The 19,244-nt window shown below is 31.0% G+C and overlaps 1 protein-coding gene across 1 annotated transcript in view; it reads left to right on the forward strand.

Annotated features, from left to right (window-relative positions):
* The window catches only part of LOC144853969 (sodium/calcium exchanger 3-like), a 41,436-nt gene that overhangs the window by 2,473 nt on the left and 19,719 nt on the right, over positions 1-19,244 (forward strand). Inside the window, exons 2-7 of the mRNA XM_078711849.1 lie at positions 5,097-5,854; positions 9,736-9,827; positions 12,241-12,285; positions 13,074-13,157; positions 13,479-13,615; positions 14,795-14,897. Coding sequence (XP_078567975.1) covers positions 5,126-5,854; positions 9,736-9,827; positions 12,241-12,285; positions 13,074-13,157; positions 13,479-13,615; positions 14,795-14,897 — 1,190 coding nt within the window. The 5' untranslated portion in view covers positions 5,097-5,125. The remainder of the gene's footprint in view (positions 1-5,096; positions 5,855-9,735; positions 9,828-12,240; positions 12,286-13,073; positions 13,158-13,478; positions 13,616-14,794; positions 14,898-19,244) is intronic.

A 19,244-nucleotide genomic window follows, 5' to 3' on the forward strand; every position in this document is an offset into this window, starting at 1 on the left:
TTCTCAACACTTTCAAACGTATAAGAAATTTGCTGTATTTATGAGCCCGGTAAACCAATTGAAATTAATAAAATTGCTCTAAAAGATCGGGGGTTCCTGGCGGCACCTGGCCCCCAGCCCATGGTTGCTTTCTTCTCTCGCAAATTACTCAATATTATGAAATTGATCCCAAATAACTTCGCCCCCGCCCAAATCAAATCCTGCGTACGGCCCTGTATAACCAAGTATGCCAATCATTGTATCAAATAACAAAATGTTCTGAATAGAAATAAAGAGTTTAAAACACATTGTGTGGACTGAAAGGTTAAAGGGCATTCTAATTGATGAAAGCTATTGAATCTGTTATATGAAATGTTATGCCTACATTTTGGTGGTTATGTTAATGGGTGATTTAACAGTTACGGCTATTACTCAACGAATAATTGCTAAATAGGATCACAGTCTATGCATCCTATTAGGATGAGCAGAGGGAAAGATGAAGAAAAGAAGAAAAAGTATTAGGAAGAATTGAAATATCGTAACAAGAAGATGAATAAGTAGGAAACAAAAAAAAGAATGTTTATTTTTATTAAGAAACGTTAAAATTAAGAAGAAAAACAATAATCTAAGAATTTAAAGATAATTCAGCAAAAGTGGAATTAAAGAATAAGTCAGAAGAAGAGAACAGAATTTAAAAAAGAATGAGAATGAGAAAAACAAGCAAGAGGAAAGATGTTAACTAAATTATAAGTAATGACATTATGTTTGAAGGTGTTTCCATGCTTCTCAATGCTTCTAATTGCTTTCTCTCGATCCATTCAGACACGTGATAGGATTTTGAACTGTAAAATAATCCCAATCAAGCAATGGCATCAGTCCATGTCTAATTTGATTTGTATGTAACTTTTAGATAACTGAACCAGGTATTAGAATATCATAATTCGATTTGTGGTCAAACGTTACAGAATTACACGTCACACTTTATTAAGTAAAATAAGAATCATTTTACACTATAAGAAGATGAACAATCTACTGGTACGTGATTACAGTAAAGCTCTGTCTACACTCTCAAACTAGTTTGACAAAAAGTGTGATATGCCCAAATATGGTAGTGATATGCTCAACTATGGTAGTGATATGACATCATCATGTCCATATATGAGTACATCATATTTTTTGTCACATAACGTTCAATAGTGTAGACAGAGCTTTAGTTATAATGTAAAATATATTTGACATTGCCTAAATATGTCTTGTTATTTTACTCATGTCTCGTGTTTCAGATGACGCTATTTATATATGGTTTGATTGATGATCTGAATTGACAAATATATTTTGTGAAGTGAAATCATAATTTGTTGAATAATTATTAAACAGAAAGCGTTGCTCGCATAAACAGGCCGTTTATACTGATAAAACATCAATATCATTGAAAGTTAAACTATTATTTGTTGGTGATCATTGATTTCGTTTGCTGATTTTTAATTCTCTGGTTTTGTTCAGCGTCTACACATTCGTTGTTATGCTAAATTCACAAGCAGAATCCTTGTATTATTAATTCATTATTATTTTGACTGTAAGTTGTTACCTTCTTAGGATTTTTAGCAGAGTAAACGCTTTAAAATGGTTTTATTGGTATATAGTAAGTCAAACTCATAATTCTTTTGCTTTTTAAGAAATCGCAAGTTTTAGCATTAATGTTCGTATGTTTCGTAACATAGCTTAGTACATTTTTTATGTATTTTAATGTGTTTTATACACTTTAGAGCGAATATCAAAAGCAGAGCCAAAGGTAGAACGTAAATCAAATAGATTAATGAAAGGGGTCATAGGTCAAACAAGAGAAGATTGATGTAATTATTTAAAAATGAAAAGGAGCAACTTGACTTATTCGGTTTAGTGCGACAGCGACAGTTCCATTAATGATGATGTATACAGATTAGTAACTTTGAGATACGAGACGAGCAACAAGATTAAATTAGACGCACGACGTATATATATACCGGTGTCTTGCGTATATATACCGGTGTCTTTCGACGTATATATACCGGTGTCTTGCGTATATATACCGGTGTCTTTCCGATATATTTTGCGACTAACTCAATACAACACCATTGACTTTATAAACATCAATTTACATGCCTTTGAAGCTCTGTCTACACTATCAAACTAGTTTGAAAACAAAAGTGTGATGTGCCCAAATATGGTAGTGATATGCCCAAATATGGTAGTGATATGCCCAAATATGGTCGTGATATGCCCAAATATGGTCGTGATATGTCATCATCATGTCCATATATGGACACATCACATTTTGTTGTCATATACTCTTTGATAATGTAGACAGAGCTTTAGAAAACTATATTGTTTTTGGTTGCGTTTAACCATTCAACTCATTAAAAAAACTTCCTTCACCAAACATTGTACGAGTAAGAATGTGTTTAAAGCTCTGTGTCTGCACTATCAAACTAGTTTGACAAAAAGAAGTGTGATGTGCCCAAATATGGTTTTAGTGATATGAAATTATCGTGTCCATATATGGACACATTACATTTATTTGTCGCATAAAGTTTGACAATGTAATAGAGACGATTTAATGGTGGAATGATGATATCATGACGTATCTCCTCTTGAATCCAAAAGAAATGGACGAGAATTATTCTTCTTCTTGTAATGTGGATAGGAATCGAGAAGTACTAGCATTCCATTAACCATTAGTGTATTCTGTAGGATAATAAATAGTTGAAAATGTTAAGCCTAAAAAATATTGATGTAATGTATAATTTAGAATACTGAAAGAATTATTTATATTTAAATACATTATTGCAATACACCTGCATTTTAACATATTCAATTTTTTGTTTCAACAAATTGCCTTTCCTCTTTCGTGTGCGTAAAACTTTTTTTCACATTTTGTAATTTCAGACAATCAATACAGCTTGTTAACACAGTATTTAATAATTATTATACATAAACATTAAAACTTGAAACATTAACTTTATTTTAAACACGAATTTGTGGATTGAAGACTTGTGCATGGTAATTAAGTATGCACTGACATGTTGTAAACTCTCACCTATTCAAAGTATAATTTAATTAATCTTCATTTTTCATGTTTTTGGGGGACAATACATCTTTAACTTTATTTTAAACACGAATTTGTGGATTGAAGACTTGTGTATGGTAATTAAGTATGTACTGACATATTGGAAACGCAACTACTAATGCTGTTATCAAATTAACGAATGAGTACGTGAATACCATTAAGCAAATCAATATACCGAAAACATCATAAACAATATGGCGGCGGCGGCAACCTTACAATCACTTGACGACATACAAGCCGTAAATGAACGTATCATAATATGTGTAGGTGTTGGCAAAGTGTGAACAGACTTTGTATATAGAAACTGTGTAAAATATGAGGCCGTGTGAAAAGACATGGATTAAAAATACATTTGCAACGGACGAACCAGACGGTGTGCCATTATTTATTGTATAAACAAGTCAAGATATTAGAAACACGTTTTACATTTAATCCTTTAAAAAAAATTAACCACAACATGTTTTATTATGATGACATTTTACTATATTGTTTGAAGGTTTGTATAGCGAAATCAAATGTTGGTATAACGATCACTCAGAAAAAGCTTAAGACAAATCTAGGAATAAAATGTTATGATGAGTGTTATTATGAATAGAGAAAGTCGTCAGAACCAGTGACGAGTTTACTGTCAGGATGATATGATTATGATTAGCTAAAATGATTTGATAGAATACGTTGATTGAGGAGTATTGTATTTGCTATAAATGCATTGATTACACTTTGACAAAACACCATTAGTTTGGCTTTTAGATCAACAGAACGTTCAATGGATAATGTTATCTAAAATCATAGTACATGAGAGAGCCATTTCAATGTTCGTAACAAGAGGCTTATGAGAGACAAGTATTTAAATCTAGCTAAAGTCCAATATAGTTTTATTTTGAGTATTTTCTATTCTCTAATATTTGTTTTTATTAAATCAACGTTGTTTAAATGTGTTTCGGAAAAAATTTAGGAAAAATCAATTATTACATGTTACCTATACCAGGCCTATATACATTAAGAAATATAAGGAGTGTGTAACTAGTAAGTAAGTAAGTGTGGTAAGTAATACCATGTCGAATTGTATGTAGTGGGATCGTCATGCGTTATTTTACATGTTACCTATACCAGGCCTATATACATTAAAAACTATAAGGAGTGTGTAACCAAAGAAAGAATAACATGTCGAATAGCATGTAGTGGGATCGTCATTTTCTGTATGCGTCAGTTTGTAAAAATTATTTTATCAACAAATTGAACTGCTTTAAAAACAAGATTAAACATCTTTAACAGTTTCATTTTGATACAGTTGGTCGTCATCCGTTTACCGTATACCTACTGACGTTTACAATAACTTTTTTCTCTTACTAAAATTATTATAATAAGATTAGTATGAACCAAGTTGGTAAAGGGTATTGTAAGACACGACTTTAAAGAATGATTACCATGGTAACCGTTGCTGGGCAATGCTAATCAAAATGGATCATAAAACATATAGATATAAGCCGATTGTTAAGATGCTAATTTAGAAACGATAAAATAAAATTTAATTTATTATATGATTGTAGATGTATTGATTATTGCGGCTAAATACAAAGATGCAAGTACATAATATGATATATAGACCAATAGCATTATTAAGACTCATAAGACACTTTGTTTTAGGAACGAATTTTGTCTATGTTGTTCGTAATAGACCGTCAACGAAGAATCATAATTTGTTGTAAGCGTTGACACAACACGAACATGATGCGACGTGCGTACGGGCGTGCGTAGCAGCATTTCGCGCGTGATTAGGATTAACATTCAAATTAACATTGAAAATTAACATTAAACATTAACATATAACATTAAAACTTGTATTGGGGAAAATCAGGAGCGTTTACATACATTGTAATTACATTTGTTACGCTTTAAAATAATAATTGCTCATTTATTAATCTTTTATGTGACGACAGAGGAGGTCACAGTGTTTTGCATGGGTTCAGGCAATTTCAATAAAATTAATGATTTATATATTTACTTTCAGGGTGAGGCCGACTGATTGAGCTAACGACAATGGTTTGGCATTATACAAATTATTCACGTGGTTATGTGATAGAAATTCTTGATAATGCAGACGTCGAACCATGCACCAGTTGGCTACTACTTCCCGCCGAAAACCTCTGGTCGGAAGGAATACGAGGATTTCTTTACATCCTGGCCATGGTATACATCTTCATCGGTATAGCTATAATTAGCGATGTGTTTATGTGCAGTATAGAGGTAATAACAAGTAAAAAGAAAACAGTTGTGAAATGGGATGCTGAAAAAAACGCACGAACGGAAAGAGAAGTATTAGTTTGGAATGAGACAGTAGCGAACCTGACACTTATGGCATTGGGGAGCAGTGCCCCTGAAATTTTACTTGCAGTTGTTGAAACTGTGAGTACATTAACTGTACTTGAAAAGAAGGATAGCCTTGGAACTTATACAATTATCGGCAGTGCGGCGTTCAACCTGCTTATGATCACAGCCGTGTGCGTGGCGAGTGTGCCGTCGCCGCAGACGAAGCGTATCAATGACTTTGGTGTGTTTATGCTCACCGCAGTTTGGTCGATTTTTGCATATATTTGGATGTTAGTTGTTTTAATGTTGATTACTCCAGGAGTCATTGATATTTGGGAAGCCTGGGTGACATTAGGTTTCTTTCCGGTCTTGGTTCTGTCAGCCTACGCACAAGATAATGGTTGGTGGTGCAGTAAACGCGGTGCGGTGGGTGTACAGGATACCAGCAGCAGTCAACACGTAAGTACTTACTTTCTTTGCTACTTGTCTCTTCTCGTCAAAGTTGGGGAAAATGAATGTTCACAAACATTGCTGAGGCAAAGCTTCTATTACTTAAAATAGAATTTAACACATTTTAAACATAAAAAGCAGTTATGTTACCGCACAAAACAATTACAATAAAGTGGTTTGGGTGTACTATTATTTAAGCATGTACTTTACATTCTTTAAAAAGTTTTTAAAATTAGCAACTGTGAGGGCGGGCTGTATTAAGAGTTAGGGGAATTCCCTAAAAAGTTTTCGCTTACCTAGTTTTCGGTGATAAAAAAAGCCTGTTTTTATAATGCATTTAGGCCTATTTAATGGTAATAACTTCATTGTAGCAGGGCTGATTTGTGTTTGTGCGAAACTAGCCAAGATATTAGGCATAATTAGGCCTACCAGATTTTCGTGTGGTCTAGGCCTAGCTAGGCTATACTAACTAGGAGGCTAGGCCTATATAGGTAGGTAGGCGCGCCTAGCTAGCTAGGCCTAGCTAGACTACTAAGCTAGGCTACCAACTAGACTAGTAGACACTCATCAGTTGAGTAAATGTATGCTTAGCCATATAGGTCTTAGGTAAGTAGTACTTTTTGAACTTTCTAGGAACAATCATATTATTATAATCTATCATAATTTATTAATAATAATAATATAGCAAATGAAACGTGCGTGACTAGGCCTATCCTGACAAGTCGTAAATATAGCCCCATAGTGCCTGCTGATTATTCAAACATCGATTAAGCATGCGATATTGATCGTCATAAGGATAGACAATATCTATTTACAAAGTTAGCTTATATTAATAATAATGAATGTTTATGAGTCCAATGGTACAAATAATTTCAAGAGGTGAAGATGAAAGGTGAGGCCAAATGAAAATAGAACGTTTTATCTTTCTTTGAATTTTAATTTTTTTAATGAGATGCTAGGCCAAGGCCTAAACCAATCGAGAAGGCATTATTACAGAAGGCAAATTACAAAACTTTTCTAATTTCTTTTGTTTTATGAACAAAAATGTGTGTTTATCTATTTATCGTCAATTTTTTATCGTCCTTGTGTGTTGCAGCCTTAATAATTATTTTCAGAGTTGGCCTACCTACACCAGTGTTAGTTTAAGAAATGATTATAACATTAACATACAGTACTAATAATAATAATTATAAATATAATATGTAATATATTTGTTAATATCATGCTTATAATAATATATACATTTATCCTTATTTTTTAAATTAAAAACATCATTTAGAAAACCAAGGACTTCTTTATTTAATTACGTATTAACAAATATTCAAAATTACGTTTGCTCTTCCAGCCTCTCATTTCAGTTTGTTAAATCAACAGATCGATGAGCACAAGGTGGATTGTTTTGCCTGTGTGTTTGTTTTAGTTAATGAACTTTCCTCCACTAACTATTGCAACACATTTTGGAGCCAATGGCCATCCATGCCAGACTAGGAAACACATTTTCTTTGGTTTTATTAGATCATACATCTTCCCACATTAAGCACGTGTGTCAAATTAAACGGCTTCTTAAATTGACATGAAAATTACCAAGTGATCTGTTGCATGGAAACATTTAAGGTTACGTGACGTAATTCTTGATGCTCCTCGTGATATGGTTTTATTTTCAAAGGACAATGTGCATAATCAAACAACATATAAATTATCATTTTAAGAGATAATGAGAGTTTGAGTAAATATTATTCACAAACATAAAGTATATCTTATGATTCAGTTTTTTTACCTTGTTGTTTTCAAGATGGGAATTGGTTGTGTCACATAATTCTTTCAATTGATAATCATAAGCCTCTCTTGAACTCTCTTAAACTGTTTGAAGGTGACGATTATACCCGACTACAAACATAAAAAAATAAAATTTAAATTTGTCCTTAGTTAACCTATTGAGATGTTTAGCTTTGAATATTAATTAAGATTTGTTAGTCATGATTTTTAAGTTGTTTAAACACAACAGTGTCTGGCCAACATGTGAATCAAATGTTGGCCAACATGTGAATCAAATGTTGTTAGCCAACATGTGAATCAAATGTTGGCCCAACTAATATACAAATAATGAATGTTTATGAGCTGAATGTGCATTTGAGCATCTTAATTATCACCATTAGATATCACTTTTCCTTTAGGTAGAAAAATTGTAGAAAGAAAGAAGAATGAAAAAAAAAAGAGGACTTGATAATTACAATGGTTTTATGTGAAATGCGCTTTACCAAATAAATCATACAAAATAAATCATACCATTGGGGTACATTTATTTTATTTAGTCTTCAGTATAATAGTTGTAACCTTCATTGAAAGACACTTTTACTTCAAATGTTATTGGGAAAATTTGTTTGAAAAAAAGAAATCTAAGATTGGATAATGAGGACAGTACGCTATTATAAGAATCCATACAGGGAGATATTGTTAGAATGGCAGAACAAAAGCTATATTCTTAATCTGACGAAATGGAAAGTCTCGTTTAATGTAATAAATTTATTTGACACTGAGAATGAAAGATGTTTTATTATAATTTAATAAATTATATGGCACTGTTTATGTATTATTTATTTCACTGTTGCCGATCATTGTTCACAGTCCTCACGAAGGACTACGCATGTTATAGGCTAGTGTTTTATTAATTTTCAATTTTTTTCATTATCTTTTAATTTTTATTCGAATGCTTGATAATTTTCATTCATTAATGATGAGGTTTTGTAAGTAAATTTATGAAATTGATTCTGTCTCTTTTCCAAAAATTAATTCCTTTCCGATATAGGACATATCCTCATATTTGTGGGGGGTTAGATGACTGTTACATTTGTATCTGTAATGGTATATTAATATACAATCCATAGCAGTAAAACATGTTTGGTTCACCCATTTTGACGATTCACAAATAATTTGGCCTGTTTAACATGAGTGATAGAGAGATGGTATTCTACTGTTAGAACAGTGGCCTGTAACACATGCATTGGTTGAATGTGATCAAAGAATGGCTATTATATAATTATTGCATTCAATGTTCAAGGGAATGAAAACTGACAACCCTTCCACATAATTCAATTCTTCTTTTATTGGTCTAATTTATATAAAAATAAAAATCAGAAAATCTTTGTTAATAATACAGTGCAGTTAAAATACATCAACAATTTTAAAAACAATAAAAAAAAAGTACAGACAATATTTAAAAGTTATACAAATTATTTGTATATACAAAAAAAAAATTAAATTTATACATCAAATTTATTATAATGAATAAATCAAAATTAATTGCAGTAATTAACAGGATGTTCTTGTTTAATATTCCATAACAATTCTACAATCAATTACAAAGTAGGTTACAACAGTAGTTTCTCTGAAAACTTGTTGTATTCTTGTTAATGCAGACATTACATTATCATCTAAGACAAAATATTGAGCCTTAAATGTAAATTAGTATGTTGTCCTTCACGGCATTATCAAGTTCATTAGGTATTATGTTGTGTAGAAGGTCTAATGTCAAGATTCAACATACTGTAGTATTATTGTATTGTCTTCATACTAGTACAATACATAGACATTTACTTATAAATTTATTTTTTCCCATGCAAATTTCTTCTGTACAAGAAGCAGTAGACACTAGTACTAGGGCTCAAGTGATAACCAAATTATTTCAAACCTCAACATTGTCCAAGAGGAAAAATGGAAAAAAAAACTTGTTTAAAAATAAGCCCTGTGAAAGTGAGAGTACATTATTGGACCAAAAAATTACTGTGGCTTCACTACATCCAATAGATTTGATAGGTCTACATCTCACTGATAGGCCTATCTAGTTATTGTGATTTTTAATCTGTTTATTTATTTCTATCTTTGTAATATAGAATGTACGTGTTATAAATGGTGGACCCAAGAAGAGTGTGATTCATGGCATATCACCTTCTCTGTCACATTTGGAAGCAGAGAAAGCACAAAGGTACTTAATTGTATTGTGTCTAATTATAGTAACTATTGTATTGTGTCTAATTATAGTAACTATTGTATTGTGTCTAATTATAGTAACTATTGCATTGTGATCAACAAAAACATTAACAAAATAATTAATTAGATAATATATTGCACTATAATTATTTTATTTTACACCGACAGGAAAAACTCATAACAATCATGAAACAAGCACATTATGTAAATACATATGAATTAAAACAAAAAATGCTCATTTTTCAATAACATGTTTAGATTCTTTGCCCAAATGGACAAGAGTGGGCTGCAGTATAGGCCTACAGTAGCTGTGATGTAAATGTTTATATATTTCCTCTTATCACTAAACTTTACTGGACAATTCGAGCCATGTTATTCATTTGTATTGAGCACACCCTTGCAAACATTTTCTATAGAATTGTATAGAACATTTTATAGAGCTCTATGATATTGTATAGTACAAAAAAGTACAAAATTTCAATAGATATATATTTTAATTTCTATAGAATTTATTTAGTGTCTATAGAATGTGTCTTTACTTTCTATAGAATCTATAATTTTATAGAATTTATATAGAATCTAAAATTTTATAGAATTTATTTATGAATTTTGATATGTGATTAAGATACATTAAAATTAGTCCTTAGTTATTATTTTTTTTTTATCACCATTTCTTATTTATTTATTTATGGGATGATTATGTGATCAATTGGATATTGATAATTATTAAATTGTTGAACAGCCTACATGGTGCGTAAGCCCCCTGGAGACATATCTTTTCTTTAGGAAATTCGCACTGTACAAAAGGCTATTACAGAGTATTGGTCTAAATATAGCCATAAACACCTCTGGCAAAGATTAGTATTACCATGGAGAAAACACTATAATTTTTCAGCCTGATACTGTTGGCTTACATTAAGTAATTGTCTTGTAACTTCTAGTCATCCTTAATCAATTTTGCTTTTATGGTAATTTTAATTGACTGACAGCTAAGTGGACTCGGTGTGTAATCACAATTTTTAATTTGATAGTATTTAGATTTAATGATGCAAGTCATTAGAATATTTGTAAAGGTGACTTTGTTTTAATGATTGTTTATATAAATATGTAGCTTAACTAGTCAACATTTTCTTCAATACTTCTGTTGTAAGCCCGTGTTTGTTGCCCGTGTTTGTTGCCCATTTTCTTTGTAATTTTCTTAAAATTAAAACTTTGAATTTGAGGGAAATGTGGGCTGATTGGATCAACTTGATTGTCCCTTTAGATCCCAAATGTCCTGATCATCAGTTCTGTTTTGAACATAAAGTTAGCCCACTGCCTGAGAGCAAATTATTGGTGGACTACTCATTGATCAAATTGAATTGGAATCAAGCATAAAGCTCTGTCTTCACTATCATCAAACTAGTTTGACAAAAACAAGTGTGTTGTGATATATCATTGTGTCCAAATATGGGAGTGATATGATGTCATCGTGCCCAAATATGGGAGTGATATGTTCATCATTGTGTCCATATATGGGAATGATATGATGTCATTGTGCACATACATGGGAGTGATATGATGTCATTGTGTCCATATATGGGCTCATCACATTTGTAGACAGAACTTACAGCATATCCTCCATTTGATTTAAATATTTTTCAATTTACTCTTTAATGCCATTCAGAATGTTGTATTCTCAAATGTTATTTCTGTATTTTAGCTGATTTAGAATGACTAATACAACATAAATGTAGTTTATAGTTATCTGACATTTTTACAATCAAATGTAATGACTAAAAATGTTTCTATACATGTGTAAATTCATAATATTTATGTTGATATATTTTTAAATCAAACATCATCGTCGCTATCGCAAAACCAATTTTAAAGGAGCACTTTTTTTGTATTTTGTACTATATTTGTAATGAATTGGAAAAATGTTACAGATTCAGAAAAATACAAATAATAAACATTTATTTTCTTGTTCGGCAGAGTTGTTAGGTGAGGCATTTATTCGAGAAAGGCAATTATTCGAGAGTATAATTCGAGAGAGTATAATCAAATAAATACCCCATAGATAGAAAAAAATAAAACACAATTAATATCAAGAAGTGATAACATACAGTAAAAATTGTACCAAAATGCTTGGTAAATTGTGGATCATGGCAATCAGTGTTTTTACTATAAATAGTGTGTGTAAAAGTAGGTTTATATAGTGGCAGGGGATTTATGCATTTATTCAAAATGATTCTCTATAGTTTATTTGAGGGGGAATTTATTCAAAGTGTTTATTTTACTAAATGCGGTAAGCGTCAAATTGTTTGTCTCCAAATTGTGTCTGTCTCAAAGCTGATAATGTATTCTTTTAGTGTACTGTATATTGCTACTGTAAAATAATGTTGCCGTTTTTCTCATTTTAATTTCAGTCAATTAAATGTGAAAGCAACTACTGAAGATAAGAACAATGAGTTGTAAGTAATCTGGCTATTAGAAAACAATTACATGATAGATCGATAGATCTGTTTTTATACCTTCCTGTGGCCAATCACAATGCTACATGTTTGTGAAGGCAACTCTGAAATAAAATAAATGTATTATCACACAAAAACATAAAAAATTAAGAACTTTGAATTGGCCGTTTCGCAGTTTTTTTTTTTTTGTTTTTTTTAATTGAATTGTAAAGAAATATTTTATTTATACTGGGCGACCTCTTCAGTCAAAGACTGGTTTTAATAAAGTTAATCACTTCCATAGAAAAACAATATATATTTTCACTTAAAAAAAGACAAAATAAGTGGTTAAATCAAAAACCCATTGACTATTTTTTCTAGTTTTTTTCAGGTAAATAATTATTTTTTCTCGATCCAATTTTTGGTGAATAACTATTAATGTGACATTAAAATGGCATATTCGACAAAAACATTTAAAACAAATTATTTTTTCTTTAAAATCTCAGAAAGTGTAATTATAATGTTGTCTCTATTCCTTGACACATACAATCATTTGATGTAATCAATTTGATTAAGGATAGTAGCCATACATTCTAACGATAATGAATGTAATTTTGACAATTATAAGGTTGAGATGTGATAATCACCGTTCATGTGTTTATATTAATTTACATAAACCTATTATGCAAATTAAGTTACCGGCATATTAATTTACATAAACCTATTATGCAAATTAAGTTACATTGTAACCTTGCTTATGAAGCCAACATCAAATTTTTAAGTATTATAATCAATTTGTTCTCTTCAAGAATGACGAGAGATGTTGAATTGGGCGATGAAGATTGTCGTTTACTGAAAGCAGATGATGGCCGCACAACATTTGCTAGAGCGAAGTAAGTCAATTCAATCTAAAAACTTAGACTGGAGTGCAAGCTCTTTGTTTTCTCAGTCTTAAGATTATTAACGAGCAATTGTTCAATTTCACAATGAAAAAAAAAAGTATGAAAATACTTAAATTTATGATATGTATTATATATCTATGTATAAATTTACATAATGGCAACATTCGGTAAATCGTATATAACTTATAGAATCTTTACTCAATGGTATTGAAAGTTTGCACGCTGAGGTTTATTACAGTATTTGAAAACCATCTGAATTTATATTTCTTGTAGATTTGTTGTTAATTGACTATTCCTATTACTATTGCATAGATTCCGACATGCAGCTGTACGTTCCTTACTTGGCGGTAAGCGTTCTCTTGTCCGTCCAACCGGTCCCCCTCGAATGCTAGCATTGGTGGAAAAGGTTCAGAATATACAGAGTCGCTGCCAGACTGAATTCCCTCCAGGTATTTCTATCTTTAGTTTGGTTTCAAAATATTTAGTCGCCTTAAAAACTTTGGTGTCAATCATGGACTTACGAAAGTTGGAAAAGCTCTAAAAAAAATCTGTAAAAGCAGCAGCTGATATAAACTACTTAAAAAATTTAGTCCCCCAGTATATACAACATTTTAACAAATTGTAGCAGAAGGTTTTATCTAGTTTGGGTGGGAACCATGAGTAGCATATTCAAAATAGGACCGAACTGGAGCACCGGAAGGGGTCTAATTTGCATATTTAACAAAATTTGTGGCCCATTTCTATAAATGTCCATATCTCCGCAAAATACTATTTTGCTTTTTCAATTTTCTAAACAAAAAGTTTTATCAACTAAGCACGTTGATAAATTTTGATTTCACATGTTACCATAATATAAAGATTAAACTCAAATAAACGCCTCCTAGGGCATTTATGGCATATATATGATCTGCTTTATACAATCAACTTGTGTGATGAAAAAATACATTAGTCCACAATGAGACTTACATACCTTCTTTGTGGTACATTAATAGATAAATTAGTGATTACATGACCTATTGTAATATACAGTGTACTGTAATTTACTTGGGTTGCGCAAGGTTAAATTATTTGCTGAATACAAGCCTTTTTTCAATTCAACTCCATATACTAAATTACTTAGTTAGATACTGTACTCTTCAGTGTATCTTCACAGTATGTTGTTGAATGTGAGATTGCACAGTCATGAGATCTAAAAACCTTTTATATTCCATTATACTAGTAAAAGCACGTGTAATAGTCAAATATTATTTCTTATAAATATTCACATTTAAAAAAATATATAATATACACACATCAGATCATCCAATATATCGACAATTATTTAAAAAATTAAATCAAAATATTAGATCTGAACAATATGGCTAGTTTAATTACAATATACAATTAATGTATAAATGTAAAAATATATAAATGTATACATACTGTACAGTAGCCTCTGTAAACCTAAAAAAAAGTTATTTCATTATTATTATTATATTCATTTTTAAAAAAAACATAGCGGGTAAAATGTTGAAATGGTAATAAAAGTCTATAAATAGAAATATCGTCTTCATCATCATAATTATGCACATAATATTATTAGTTATATTTCTATATTTTTCTATTTATATTTCATTTGTTTGTTTCAGCTTCCAGCTTAGTTGGAAAATTTACATTTGCGTCACAAAGCTATTCTGTCCTGGAGAGTGCAGGCAAACTTGATATTGACATACTTTTTCATCGGAAGCCGCCGTAAGTACATCAATTGGAAACAAATTAAGCACACTTTTGACGATCTTTAGGAAGTTTTTGTTTGATGATGTAAAATGAAAAATAAATATCTAGCTGTTGTTAATGATATTGTTATGATTTACTGTTTCTGTGTAAATAAAAAGAGATTTATATAAATAAATCTCTATTTATCCTGGCTCAGTATTCTATCCACAGGCCCCATAGTCTTTCCCATGTGACATATATAGGCCTTCCATCTATCGTTAGTACCCAACACTAGCTAGCACATCAAGGCCCTACAGTCTACCCCAATCATGCCGTCTTTCCCAAATCAAAACTCTCATAAATAATAATAATAATGTATTGCTTCACTCTTTTGGAATAGAGGAACACTTTTTTGTAGAAGAGGTTCGACCATTTATTGCAATCAGTATATTAAAAAAAACTATCATGTATAAAATTGGATATTACAAACTATTACCATAGCAGCTAGACAGAAATAAATCCAAAAACTAACACACTGTACATAAAAGGATATTAACATAGCAGAATTGCACTTACTAACATTCTAAAACTACTTTTAATTATTAAATCCTTTTACTAAACATTCTAAAACATATCCAGACTTTAAAAGTAACTTAGATTGATAACGAAATGAGTTTTGATTTCTGTAAAAATCGTTAGGAATGTTGTTTGACTTTATAAACCATCTTGTGAATGTCATTGAACGCAAAATATAACAAAATATTGTTTGTGTAGGCAAGGGCATCAGTTATATAAAGGCATTTACAGTATGTGTTAATAACTCTAATTTTATAAATATTTAGAATTTAATGAAAGTAGCCCAATTATATATACCTCAAGGGAGACGCTTTTATTTTGAGTAGGTGATCTTGATAAATAATGAATCCAAACATATCAATTGAAGATGTATGAATTTTTCATAGACTAAAAGGCAATTAACTCAGGCTTGTACAGGTACAATGTACTTTGTTATCAACACATAACAAATGTATTCTGCTTGTTGTTAATATTCTAGGAAGATTTCAAACCATCTACAGATACAGCAGCCACTGCTGCACTTCACAAATTGCCACCCAACTCACCTACAGCTCTTCTGCTTTATTGGCATACTCATATTGTTTAATTATTGCATTCAAATATTTTCAATTTAGATTTAGTTTTTTCTTTTAAATTTCTTTTCTTCTGAGAACTCTTTTTTTCTTGATTTGTTATTCTTTTCCCTTTTTGTGGATTTACTGTATCTTAAGTGTTCTCACTTCATTAATTTTTAAACTTTTTTTCTTAATTTTCATTTTCAATAAGCTATATGTTTTGTTTGTAGAAGATTTAGAAAAGGTTAAGTTATTAATAGTTGTCAAGGCAACAATAATGATAGCAATTAATAAGTCTCCCCCACACACCCCCTCAAGTTTCTAGGATTTAATATCAACAAATGTACTTGAGTTGACTCGCGGTTAATCCTTGTTTGATTGTAAGGATCTTTTTTTTCTGCTATTCTTCTTTCAACTTCTTTTATTCATGATTTCACAACATGCCATCATGATGAATGAGAATAAAATCCGGAATAAACCTCACTGGTCAAAACTGAGATGTTTAGTGTTCTGATAACATTATTGTGTGCATTCAGAGGCTTTGACAACTGTTTCCTGTTTGTGACTGTTGAAGTAATGGCAGAGAACTAATTGTGTTGCAGTTTATTATTACATTTTTTGCATTATTTATTTTAACACACATCCAACAACCAGCACATGACTTGACAATCACATTATGACATGCTTTCAAAGTCATATCTTTTATGAGATTTAAGGCCAATTTACACAAATGAGCGGTAACAGTAAGCGGAAAACCAACACTAGCACTAGCCTCAAGCCTTACAAACATACTTTCCACCACACCTCTTGCGAATTCACAACTATTTTGAATCTCTTCCTCTTTCCAAAGTCTCTGCTGATGTTCATGTGAGGATGAAACGTGTAATGGGTGGTTATTAACACTGATTTGATTTTACTGTCGAGAAAAGAATTGGTATCGGTAACTTCATGTGGAAATTTGGTATTTAAATTTGTCCTCAAACTGAGGAAATTCGGATTAGACCCTCCACGGTCCCTACTCTTTGCGTACAAAGTTCTTTAACATGCACTATTTACACGGAACCAACGGCTTTATATCCCATCCGAAGAACAAGGCAATGAGAGTATAGCATCTTGCCTAAGGATACAGTTAATATGGTACAGATAGGCTCGATATGCTAAGTCCGATATTAGAATAAGAAAAATGTTTGAACAGAGAGAAATCAGTTTAATTCAAAATGTCAATAAGCTCTCTAGATTATCAATCAATGTGTAGGCAAAGTGCTAATTGCAGGATGGCGTATGTGACTCATAGTGTTTGTATGAAAACTAGTGGCATGTAATCAATCCAGGACAGAAGCACTTTGCACTGCTACACATATTTCATGCATTTTATGCGCAAAACTATAGATTCAATATCTTTTGAATGTTGTTTTATAGGTTTATGGTTTGGGCGAAAACGAACCTTTGCATTGAACACATCTTGCTGTTTATATTTTCCATCAATTTTTTACTGTATGTACTTCATAGCATACAGTACAGTCAACATAATGTACATGTCCTCAGTTGATATGGCTTCAGGCCTCCACTTCACTGACCTGTCATAAAAGAGTGTATTCCTATTTGTCTACTATAAACCATATTACGTTGACTACTGATGTGTCACCAATATCAAATTAATTTGATTCAATTGAAGTATCTTTTTTTGACATTTGTGAATAATTGAGAGTACTGTATACCTATATCATTATTAATTGAGTGTGTCAACATGTCGCTACTTTACACAACACTCAACTGTATATTCATATTGTGACATTTCATTAATGCAATTAATAAAAACCTGTCACTTAAAGGGAATAAAGAGTATACACTAACTCTTGGGTCCTAATTCTGTTTCTGGCACAAAAAAAACGTCGGTTTATGGGAGAGCTTTTAAATGACCTTTATACAAAATAAATAAAGTAAAATGACCATCCTTATTTACTAATTATTTATCATGAAAATGTATTGCATGGCTGCAATCAGTCTATTGCCTTTCCAGCAACTTACCATCATACAAATAGCAACTATCACTATATTCACCTCAATCTAGCATTGCTATATAGAATACATTAAATTGATTCCTCTCCCACAGCCTATATTCAAAAATTAAAAATTAAAAATCTTGTGTTCAGTATTCATAAACACAGTAATAAAATTGACTACTTGTTTTTTTCATTCTGAAATCAATAATTATCAAAAATAATAATCTTGAAATTTATTTTAGTAAAATAAAAGCCATATAAAATACACAAAAAGTAAGAAAATTACAGAAAGTTAATGTCTTAAAGTATTACACAGGATCACCAGACTTCTACAATGATATTCTGTCACTGTATCTGTATCAACTATTGTTCCTATTTTGTTAATTGATCAGTTTTTTATAATTCTATTGATTATCTATCTTCTATTCTCTGTCATGGTAACGTCCTCAGGTGAGTTGATTTTAGGAATGTATTCTAATTATTGAGATTATATAATCTAATTATAACATATTCCTTTAAACAGTTAGTAAATTTCAGCATAAAGCTTGCATATTTTATATATTTTTGGTGGAAATCAATAATATAGTTGGAGAAACACACGCTTTGACGATAGTTGTCTTTGAAAGCTCTTGTCTCTCCTCAGTGCTCCCTTTTTATGTTTATGTTTTACTAAAAGGAATAAAGAAATAAAATAAAATATTTATAAAAATAAAAACATGCACAAACTGTTTTGTAAGATATACAGTGAATAACATCATTTCAGTACATCGATTGAGAATGACTAACTATATACTATAATTTACAACTGTAACTTTTGCTATAAGTCACTAATCTGTCCATAGAGGGAGTACTTATGTGGATGTTCCTAAGGGTGATATTACTGTATAATGCAGATATTATGCTAAAAGCACTTTTTTTAGAGCAGACTCTCTGTCATTCCAAATATTTTTATTTTGGTCAGTAGTTTATCATTTCTTTAAAATAATAATAATTTTAGTGAGCGTACGCTTTTGTATCAGCGGCACACTTAAATCTCTTTGCCAATAACATGTTGATTTGGGTGAACTTTCCTAGTCGTTTATTAAGAAAGCAACAAGCGTTCCTTCTCTGGTTTAGGAAGACCAATAAAACACGGTTTGAATGAATTAGCTTGTCAATGTTATACGGTGTATACTATTACAGTATTGTTTGCACATCAGATACACTAGATATCTATTGAAAAGGTATATTTGTTTATCTGTTATTTGATA

The sequence above is a fragment of the Antedon bifida genome, chromosome 10, assembly GCF_963402885.1.
Source record: "Antedon bifida chromosome 10, ecAntBifi1.1, whole genome shotgun sequence".
Classification (NCBI taxonomy): Eukaryota; Metazoa; Echinodermata; class Crinoidea; order Comatulida; family Antedonidae; genus Antedon; species Antedon bifida.